The 12,111-nt window shown below is 35.2% G+C and overlaps 1 protein-coding gene across 1 annotated transcript in view; it reads left to right on the plus strand.

The window, feature by feature from the left end:
* The window catches only part of tenm2a (teneurin transmembrane protein 2a), a 288,065-nt gene that overhangs the window by 128,115 nt on the left and 147,839 nt on the right, over positions 1-12,111 (plus strand). Inside the window, 1 exon segment of the mRNA XM_056471643.1 lies at positions 8,092-8,329. Within this exon segment, the coding sequence (XP_056327618.1) occupies positions 8,092-8,329 (238 nt within the window).

Here is a 12,111-nt window from a genome sequence, read left to right on the forward strand (position 1 = left end):
TACAAGGTTTTTGTACAGTAATATGCCACACTAACCCAGACAATAAATCACATTAAACTATTAAAAATGCTAATAAAACTCACTTTTTCAGACTTTTCAAGGTTAAACATATTTGGAAGAAAGTCCCATAATGCAATTCAAAAGCATAAATAAATGGTAAAAAATCCAAACAAAATCACAGGATATGAAAAACTGCAAATCTACAGATTTTTACAGTGCACACTCAAAAAAAATAAATAAATAAAAGCTATCTAATGACATCATTAATATCAATAGCTTCATTAATATCAATAGAATTTTTACATTCCACACAGTATTTTTTATAGTGGAGAAAGGTTCACCAGATTATTAAAATGACTTTCACATTAAGAAACAAATGTTTATTTTGAGATCTTTTCATAGCAAGTTCCCGTAAGCTCTCTTAAATTCAAAATTGGAGCTTTTGTTTTTAAGAGTGGCTGCTCCATCTAATTTTAACATCTCTTGATTATTGAAGTTCTTTGTCCTTTATGAAAATTTATGAAATGTATTTTGACAGCTGAATAACTGACATTCATGAACACAATGATATGCCACCATGACAAACATTTTGAACATCACTTTGAATTCTCATGGCAGTGGGCTAAATAAAGTCTGTTTATCTAACCTGACTGTAAGGAACTGTAAATATTTTACATTTGATAAACTTAGCTTTAATCCTTTTGTGTGATGCTGGAAAAGTCAGTGAAAATCTCTGACATCTGCCGTTCAAAAGTTTGTATTCTTTTGTTATGTGCAGTGAACTTTGCTAGGTACCTCGCAGCAGGTATTGTTTTGAAATGTAATTATTTTGCATGCATGTATATTTATATGTATACACATCCTCAGGCATGTATATTGGCAGATGCTAAGTGTCTCGCTCGGGTTACGGGGTCACTCACCTCCCTCCTCATTGAACATCTGTACAGTGCCCTCCTTCACCCTGCACCTGCGCCCAAAATCAGGCCATGTCTTCTAGATCCACTGTTATAGCAGATTGCTGACGAGGACTTTTACTGCAGCCACAGGGATCATGCCTCTAGAGGAGAAGAGGCATTCATCTTCTGGCCCCAGACATCCATACATAGTGTTACAAACAAAGGCACCCTTAAACAGAAGTTAACAATGTCCAGACCTATTTCCAGCACACCATATAGAGCTAATGAGAGACAGAGGCTAAACTTTACTTCACCTTAGCACTGCAGAATCACTTTTATAGCAGCCAATCTGGAAGGAACAGAATGTAGGAGTGACTAGGGTAAGATGGGTCAGTGGGTAAAGTCAGTTATGTTGGTCCTTTAATCTAGAAAGTGTAGTTTTTGTTTGTGTGGTAGTATAAAAGAGGTTTTGTGTGTATTTTTCATTCCAGAGTAAGCTTTCTACCCTGAAATATTTATTCACTGGACTGTTTTTTTAAAGGTAAATGGTTGTAAACTATTTATATTGGGTGAATTTAAACAAACAAATTAAAGTTTCTAATGTTTAACTCAAGTTGTTTCTTTAAATTCAGTCCATATAAATTATTTGCAATCACTTACTTTAAAAATCAAATAAATAATTTTTTAGTGTAGAGTAAAAAAGTACTGTGTTCCACACAATTGATTTGTGTTGCGATAACACAAAGGAATTAGAGTAATTTGTTAGTTTTTACAAATTTAAGTTATTTGAACATAAAACAATGAACTGTATGCAAGCTAGTGTTTTTTTAGCCAATGATGACCTCAAGGTGAAAGCTTTATGAGACTTTTTTATTTCATAAGGTTCCTTTTACAGTATCGATGTTGTAATGTAAATCAAATATAATCAGTTAAATAGACTTAAGCATCCATTTGGTTGTTAACGCATAAAAAGAGATGGAAGACTGTTTCAAGAGTTCACACTTATAAAGCTTGTTTGGTATGCTGTCCCGGAGAGAGCCCTGAGCTCCTAAGATCCTTGAGCTCGGGGCTCCCTCTCGTTTGCAAGACGAGAGGGGAGTTTGAGCTCAGGTAGGTCTTGAGAACCCCCCTGCTGTAGTAGCTAATGAACAGATAGTGATTGCTCTTAAGAGATTCTACTTACTGGGAGCATGTCTATGGTGCCTATTTGGATTAGTCAATTAACTTGAGTTGCGTGTTTTTGCACGGTGGGAGGAAATCGGGGAACCCAGGGGAACCCACGTGAGCACGGGGAGAATGTGTAACTCGGCTGGCTTGGTAAGGACTAGAACCAGTGACGTTCTTGCTATGAGGCAACAGTGCTAACTGTAACACCGTGCCACCCATCTAGGAAAGGAGGAGGAGTTTCAAAATCAGTCATTAGCAGTAGGCTAGTGCAGAAATTCCATTGAATATAGTGGGGTAAAATACTAATTTCCATATTTTAAAGACATGGTGCAGAACAATATAATATTATGCTTTGCTTCTTGTTTGGTCTGATACCCACTTTTTATTGTATCTCAGCCAGGCAGTGAAGATTGTTGTTTTTTTAAAGAAATCAGATCTTAAACGCTTCAATTTTGTATGGGATGACCATTAACCGAAAGCCCTGGGGCTGACAATAAAAGTCTGTGTGCATATACCCCATTAGGTTGTTCAGCCCCAAAAACTCAAGAATTGTGTTGTTACTTAGTTTGAACAAACAACAATATTTGGAATATATATATATATATATATATATATATATATATATATATATATATATATATATATATATATATATATATATATATATGTATCAAAGTAGATTTATGTCATTTAAAAAGTATCACAACCTGGAGTAAACAAATTACTATTATAAATATTCAAATCCAGTACAGTTCATTTAAAGATTCTGAATGTTTGAATGCATACCCTTTTCTGTTTTTTTTTTAAAGAAACTGCATGCATTTGATTACACAAAATGCTGTAAGAAATAAAAATCATGCTTTGGTAAATCATAGTTAGGACCTAGAAAGGGATGAAAAAGTCTGTTCAACGTCACTATTACAGTATGTTCTGTTTTTTTTTTTTTTTGGTATCACATTATTTTGATGGTCTCTTTTGCACATTTTGTTAACTGAGTTGCATTGTAATCACATGCCAACAAATTCTCATTAGAGTATTAACAGGCTGTCTGCTCATCACATTAGAGAAATGTGATAAGCAGACAGGTGAGACCAGGGAAACCATCAAAATAAATTGATACTATTATTTCTAGTATTATATTATTTCTATTGCTATTGTTTATATTATTTCTATAAATTCTATTAATATTTAATTTATTTCTTGCCTTATCATGAAGTATATTGATTTTCCTTCAGCTCAGTCCCCTATGTATTAAATGTAATGAACCGCCAACTATTCTAGCAAATGTTTTAACCAGCAGATGCCCTTCCAGCCACAACCCAGTACCGGGAAACACCCATACACTCTCACATTCACCAACACACTCAAATACTATGGCCAATTTTGTTTACCCAATTCACTTATAGCGAATATCTTTGGGCTGTAGGGGAAACTGGAGCACCCGGAGGAAACCCACACGAACACGGGGAGAACATGGAAACTCTACACAGATATGCCAGGTGCCCCTGCTGGGGCTCGAACCAGCGACCTTGCTGTGAGGCAACAGTGCTAACCACTGAGCCGCCGTGCCGCCAAAATAAGAGTCACCCCCCATAAAAAGAAGAAAAAACATAGTTCTGTCATGATTTACAGTACTTACCGTGGTGAAGTTCCTAAACTGTCTGTGCTCATTTCTTTTGTAGAATTAGTTGGCATGTTTTAATTAGTATTTTAACGAATTAGTTGGCATGTAGCTGCAATGTATCTTAACATTAACAAAATATGTTGAAAAAGGGCCATCAAAAATGTGAGATCGTTATTTATATTACTTCTATATGATTTGTCCTAATTCATGTTCTTACTAAGAAATAAAAGTACAGTTCACCAAAAATAAAAATTATTCTGTCATGATTTACTCACACGTGTAATGTTCCTAAACGCTCTGTGTTCATTAATTTTGTAAAGCAAACAAGAAATTTCAACAAATGTTTACATACGGTTAATGTTATAATTTTTCTGTAAAAGATAACATATCTATGAAATATTTTGACATTCATTGCATGGACAGAAAAAATATCCTAATTTCACAATATATTTCTCCACCTATCACTCACTGAACACAGATCAGCAACTGGGTTATTAGAGTGCATCACCCCTAGATAGCGTCACAGGGCCACTGAGCTCAGATCAGTTCTGCGTGATCTTTAGACAGGGGGTCAGACTCCTTCACCCACCCCTTCTGTGCCTGAGCTCTAGAATCTCTCCCAATTCCCAGCACTTAGAGACCAGCTTTACTCTTATTCCTTGTTTGATCCAGCACTGTTGCCATTGCGAAAAAACAGCAGATTACATGGTCAGGCCAGCACTGATCCACGCCACACACTCACACACACATACTTGATGTGTTCTCCTTTGGCTGGATTTAGATATTAAGAGCAAACTCTTGAAATTCTGTTTGTCAATAGTCTTCGTTCATGAGTGTAATCCAGCACATTTACACGTCCTTCTCTTATAGTCCTTGGCACATGTTGATACTTGTGTTTAAAAAGAGAAGAAGAGGATAAGAGGAGAGAAAGCGCGAGAGGCTTTTTACTGTCGCAGATTTAGCGTCTCGCAGAGCAAACACTTGCTAAACAAGGCCAAGCAGATAGAAAGCACACAAAAGTCTTTGGCTGCATCATTGATGAATAGACGCTTGCTACAAATCTCTTTTTCTGTGGACAAAATAAGACATTAATCTTATTACATAGCCAAAGGGCAGTCTATTTAGATTTGAGAGTGAGCAATTATATTTAACAATTATTTAGCTGGAAATTAAACCCAGGCCATGGACAATGATTAAAATGTTTATTTATTTATTTATTTATTTATTTTTATTTTTTATTAAACAGCTATGGAAAAAAGTAAGAGACCACTTGGGAAAAACTCTGTTTCTCTGGGTATACAATTGATAGTTATATGTTTGAGTAAAATGCAATATTTGTTTTTAATGGAGCCACATCAGTCTCGAAAATAAAATGTATGACATGAATAATAACATGAATAATAGTATGTACAGAGCAATTCACCTTTACAAAATACAATTTGTAAATTCAAAACACAATTCATAAATACAACCCACAATCCATGAATTCACATAGTAAAAATAAATATTTATGCCAAGTAAATTGGATTTGTTTATTTATGACTCGCATTTTGAATATACGAATTGGATTTGTGTATTTATGACTCGCATTTTGAATTTACAAATTGGATTTGTGTATTTATGAATTGTCTTTTGAATTCACGGATTGGATTTGTGTATTTATGACTCGCATTTTGAATTTACGAATTGGATTTGTTTATTTATGACTCGCATTTTGAATTTACGAATTGGATTTGTTTATTTATGACTCGCATTTTGAATTTACGAATTGGATTTGTTTATTTATGACTCGCATTTTGAATTTACGAATTGGATTTGTTTATTTATGACTCGCATTTTGAATTTACGAATTGGATTTGTTTATTTATGACTCGCATTTTGAATTTACGAATTGGATTTGTTTAATTATGACTCGCATTTTGAATTTACGAATTGGATTTGTTTATTTATGACTCGCATTTTGAATTTACGAATTGGATTTGTTTAATTATGACTCGCATTTTGAATTTACGAATTGGATTTGTTTATTTATGACTCGCATTTTGAATTTACGAATTGGATTTGTTTATTTATGACTCGCATTTTGAATTTACGAATTGGATTTGTGTATTTATGACTCACATTTTGAATTTACGAATTGGATTTGTGTATTTATGACTCGCATTATGAATTTATGAATTGGATTTGTTTATTTATGACTCGCATTTTGAATTTACGAATTGGATTTGTGTATTTATGACTCACATTTTGAATTTACGAATTGGATTTGTTTATTTATGACTCACATTTTGAATTTACGAATTGGATTTGTTTATTTATGACTCACATTTTGAATTTACGAATTGGATTTGTGTATTTATGACTCGCATTTTGAATTTACGAATTGGATTTGTTTATTTATGACTCGCATTTTGAATTTACGAATTGGATTTGTGTATGTATGAATCGCGTTTTGAATTAGCGAATTAGATGTGTGTATTTATGAATTGTCTTTTGAATTCATGAATTGGTTTTGTGTATTTATGAATCACGTTTTGAATTTACAAATTTGATTTGTGTATTTCTGGCTAGCGTTTTGAATTTATGAATTTGATTTGTGTATTTCTGGCTACCGTTTTGAATTTATGAATTTGATTTGTGTATTTCTGGCTAGCGTTTTGAATTTATGAATTTGATTTGTGTATTTGTGAATCGGATTTTGAATTTACGGATTGGATTTCTGTATTTATGACTTGCGTTTTGAATTGAATCGTGTTTTGAATTAACGAATTGGATTTGTGTATTTATGTATTGTGTTTTGAACTTACACATTTTTTTTTTTTTGTAAATGTGAATTGTGCTCTGCATGTATGAATTTTATTTTGTAAATGTATTTATTTTTTGAGACTGATCTGGCTCCATAGTTTTGTTGTGAAATCTGCTGATGACCTTTCTTCAAAATTTAAAATAACGTTGTTTTCATTACTACAACAGTTTGTCAAAACAACAGTAAATATGTCATACAGTAAATATATCAGATGTTCATATATAAGGTTTCAGACAACACAATTTAAAGTTTTTTAACTGATCAATAATTTGTAGAATAACCCTACAAATTTGCTGTGATTTTTAATCAAAGCAAATGAAAAAATTTGCTACTCTGATCAAAACGATTTGTTCAGACCTTATTGAAATAAATAAATATTTATATTTTACTTAAACACAATACTAAGTGGCGGTTCATTCCGCCAATTATTAAAGGGACTAAGCCGAAAAGAAAATGAAAGAAGGAATGAATGAACATTACTAAGTCCAGTACATCCAGAGTAAGATATCATTTTTCAAATGGTCTTTCTAATAGCTATATTAACTTTTGTTTTTGTGTTTATTTTATTATAAGGTATAAACGTTTGCAAAATGACTCCATGGATGGTGGCAAAGTGAAAGTGCTTCAGATGTACCTTAGTATTTTACATTTTCATATATAATATTATCACCATTCAATACCAGCCACAGGACTTTATGAAAGCATCTGAGGCACTTGATGGGCCTGATTCAGGTATTCTTTTAGCCCATCTGCTAGTACTGATCAGACTCCTGACAGCAATAGACAGGGGATCAGACCGCGCTGCTTGCTCTAAGGCAACTGTCATGGATCAACAAGCATGAGACGGGCAGTATGAGAAAATGGAAGTGGTTTTGGGTGCTGGTGGGAAGAAAACTTGGGGTGGAAGCTTCATCTTTATTGCATTACTCCGTGTTTCATGGGAAAACATTATTAGGAGCATGTTTGATGCTTCTTGTCTGGCCTCCTCCCCGTTCTCTCTTTCAGTTTCCCCTCGGATAGACAAGAGTAATAAATGTAACATGATAGAGAGATTTGTTTTCTTTTTGTTTTAAAATTACATGCCAGAGGATTCCCAAGAAAGTGAAGCGCTTCTACAGTGCAACCATGTCCATGTATAAAAGAATCATTTGTTCCTCCTGCTAATCATTGGTTCCTCCTGCTAATGCTCACTCCAAACTGAGGAACACTCCGAGCCAAACAATGTCAGTTAATCGAGGAACATAAACGAAGCATCCAACAAAGCCTTAAAAAGAGTAGACAGGAGTTTCCCGTCTGACAAGTGTCTTAACAAGCTGCGTGGTTGAGTGTTTTAGGGGCTTCCTGCCGCCTCAAAACCTGAGCATGTGAATTCGGAAAGAAAGAATAACAACACAAACAGCTTTGGCAGGCTGTCATCACCAAGAGCGTCCTTTCGTGCCTGATTTGATGTTTATTCTGATTGCACTTCACCCTCACAGTGCCGTTATTCCATTCGCATTTCCTGCATCGCTTAACACAGTTTTTTTTTTTTTTTGACAAAGCCAACTGATAATTGATTGACAGCCTGATAAAAGGGTTTTTCAATCATTTTTCCACAGGAGCTCCAAACCATCACAGCCAGTCCACACTGCGGCCGCCCATTCCTCCACCTCACAACCACCAGACGCTGTCGCACCACCAGTCCTCTGCCAATTCCCTCAACCGAAACACGCTGGGTGGCCGGCGAAACCCCATCCACGTCCCTCCATCCGCTCCGGGCGATGGCCCCACCACACCCGAGTCAGTGCAGCTGCAGGACAGCTGGGTGCTGAACAGCAACGTCCCATTGGAGACCAGGTCAGTGCTCACTTTCTGCATCTGTATAAACAAGAAATTAACAGCGACAAAATTTGAGTGTATTTTGTTCATTACTTTTTAAAGTTTCAAATCAATTCAATTGAAGTTTATTTGTGCTACATAGCACTATTCACAATGATTATTATTCGAAGCAGCTTTACAAATGTTGCTTGTTATTACATTACATTACATTCGAAATCATAATTCAAGAGTTCATACTTAGATATTGCTGGACTCTATTAGCAGTTTTGGGATGCTGTCCTGGGAGAGAACCCTTAGGTTCCAGGTCGCCAGGTCAATTAGCATGTACGGGGGTCTAAGATCAGGTACTTCTCGAGAGCTCCACCTGGTAAAGGAGGAAAAGGGGGAGATGGGGTGGATGGAGGGATTCTTCAAAAACGAACACAAGGGAAGTAAGGTGAAATGGGCTATTTATTGTAGATTTGGATCAATCTGATGGGATTATTACTGATTACGGATCAGGGACCAGCCACGATCAATCATTTCACGCACTCTTCTCGAAATTAGTTTGTAAAACTTTACAAGGTTAAGGTGTAAGTAAAGTAGCTGTCAATGGACACTTATGATGCATCTGAAATCCTTGAAAGTTTGTTTTTTTTTCATATTTTTTTTTTAAGAATATGAACTTTTCTTTGTATTTATATTTTTATTATATGCATCAAATTACATAAAAAATACTAATTACCGCTTGTGCGAGTCGTTTGTTAAACAATGTTATTCTCTCTTGTGGCTGCCATTATCAATCTCACACTATTTTTTACTTTTTCTGAAAGTCTTGATAACACGATCGTAGAGTTTTTTTTCCTATTTCAGCAAAAGGAATTGTAATAAAATATTTGTTACACTCTGCCATTCACAGCGTCCTAAGTTTATATAGCACCCTACTACATCCAAGGTAGACCAAAGTGCTTCACACCAGTAAAAACAAATTATACAACTCAACTAAATGCAGACAATGCAAAACAAAAACAAGAAATATCAATAAAATACATTAACATTAAAACAGACAATAGTGTCAGTGGTGGGAGTTAAGCTTGGCTTTAAAAAAATGACAGGTCATTGATTGTATGAAACTCAGTAGGAAAGGTATTCCAAAGTTTAGGACCTGCCACTGCAAAAGAGCGATCCCCTTACTACTTGTATCTTGACTTCTAGCAGAAGTTGTCTAGCAGAAATCGTAAAGCTCTGCTGGGTTTGTGAATGTGCAAAATTTCAGATAAATAAGAAGGTGCAAGGCCATTGACGGCCTTAAAATCAAACATCAAAAGTTTAAAACCAATTCTAAACCTAACAGGGAGTCAGTGGATAGAGTAGAGAATATTGTAATGTTTTAATTTTTCTTACTGCGAGCAGCAGCATTTTGCACAAGTTGCAAGCGATGAAGACACTCTTGGTTAACTCCAACATAAAGTGCATTGCAGTAGTCCAAACATGAACTAACAAAAGCATGGATGGCTTTCTCAAGATACCGTATGTGTACCATTGTACACATACAGTAGTTCATCTGGAGTTAATGTACTTTTTCAAAAGGTGACATCTATTGTATAACTTTGTAACTTTTTCCATGCTTATGATAAAAGTGTCTGGTGCATTATGATTTTTTTACAACTCTTAAAATGTTATTTCCTGTCAGATTGGAGAGCCGGATCTTACTTGTATAATTGGAAATAAATGACATTCAAGGAACTTCACTGTCAGACAGTGAAAAACACTGTGGTTAGAGACACTTTTTTTCCACTTAAAGGAGCATTCAAATAGCTGGCTATATCCTAATTCTGACAAAACAATCTCTCTGTGCCCCCCTAGGGAGCATGATTATTGAGTGCGATGTGACAGAAATCCTGTCTCAATCCAAAGAGGTGTTTTTTATTAAAATTGTTCCAAGTGTTATTATTTGTGTGGAAGCAATTTGGGTACTTTGACAGCTAGTCATTTGAAAATATATTTATTTACCTGCTTCTGCTTCTAATTATGTCATTTTTTTCAATTACAGCTGTAAATGAATAGGTTAAGGATGTTTTATTAAAAAAAATAAAAATCAGGTGTAGTAAAAACCAAAAAACGGCAGTAAATCTGCGTATAATAATCATTTCTGAAAGATCATGTGAAGCCAGAATGGAGTAATGATGCTGAAAATGCAGCTTTGAATCAGATGAATACATTACATTTTAAAATAAAACTGTTCAAGTTTCAAGTAAACAAACATATTATCACAAACTTTTAACTGGGAGTGACACGGTGGCTCAGTGGTTAGCACTGTCACCTTACAGCAAGAAGGTCACTGCTTCGAGTCCTGGCTGGGTCAGTTATCATTTCTGTGTAGAGTTTGCATGTTCTGCCCATGTTCGCGTGGGTTTCCTTTGGGTGCTCCGGTTTCCCCCACAGTCCAAACACAGGTGAATTGAATATAGGTGAATTGAATAAACAAAATTGGCCATAGTGTTTGAGTGTGTGTGTGTGAATGTAAGAGTGTATGGGTGTTTCCCAGTACTGGCTGGCAGTTCATTCCAATGTGGCAAACTCTGAAATCGAGACTAAGCCGAAGGAAAATGAATGAATGAGTGAACTTTTAACTGTCTTTAACTTATGTTCGCGTGGGTTTCCTCCACAGTCCAGATATGCAGTACAGGTGAATTGGGTAGGCTAAATAGTCCATAGTGTATGAGTGTGTGTGGATGTTTCCCAGAGATGGGTTGCATCCGCTGGAAGGGCATCCGCTGCTGGATAAGTTGGTGGTTCATTCCGCTGTGGCGACCCCAGATTAATAAAAGGACTAAGCCGAAAAGAAAATGAATGAATGAATGTCTCACGATCCTTCAAAAACTATTTTTATATGCTAATTTGGTGCCTAGTAAATGTTTATTATAATTGTTTTATTATAAAGTTCAAAACAGTTGTGCTGTTAAAAGAATATTACTCTTTGGTATGCATTTATTTGGCTTAATTGTGTAACATTATGATTTTATCTGCTGTCATTTTTGATAAATTTATTATTGCCTGAACAAAAATGCTAAAATATATATTTTTAAATCCTTTAAGGGTGCTATTTATTACTGTAGGGATGGATTTTACTCAGACTTAAATGCGCCATGTTATAAAACAACAAAAACTCGGAAAATAAATGTTAACGTTTTTGATTAATTCTGGAGGCTCCCGAATTCGTTGTATCCAGTAAATTAAGTGGAGTCTGCGCTACCATTATGATGTGACATGATTTTATCAATTTTCAAGGCGCATTTGACTGTACAAAGCATGAGGCGCGGCAGCATGAAGACCTTGTAATCATTTAATCACTGATATTAGTAAGTTGTATGGAAATGACTAAATTCACTACTCTTTTAATATGAATGAGCATGAGGCAACCAGACTTGAGTATTAGTTAACCTTACATCCTCTGACTAACTTCAGAGTGTCGAGATAATGTCTGTGAGAAGAAACGCAATCCCGGGAACTGGAACTCTAAGGAGCGTTTGGTCACTAATGAACGTACAATTAAGAATTTCGGACCCAAGAAAATATCAAAATCTAAATTGTATCACAGCTAATAATTTGATCAGCTAAAAGCATATATTTCAACAAATTGGAATTATACAAAATTAGAGTCAGATTAAACTCAGAGTTAAAACCAAATACCTATAAATTCTAATAAAATCACAATTCTTTTCAGAAGCGCTAAAAAGGCTTGCACGCATTTAACCATTCACCGGATTCTGTTGATGGGCTAATAGAATGGGATCTTACATGCCTGCATAGTTGAAGTC

The sequence above is a fragment of the Danio aesculapii genome, chromosome 14 (assembly GCF_903798145.1).
Source record: "Danio aesculapii chromosome 14, fDanAes4.1, whole genome shotgun sequence".
Taxonomy (NCBI): domain Eukaryota; kingdom Metazoa; phylum Chordata; class Actinopteri; order Cypriniformes; family Danionidae; genus Danio; species Danio aesculapii.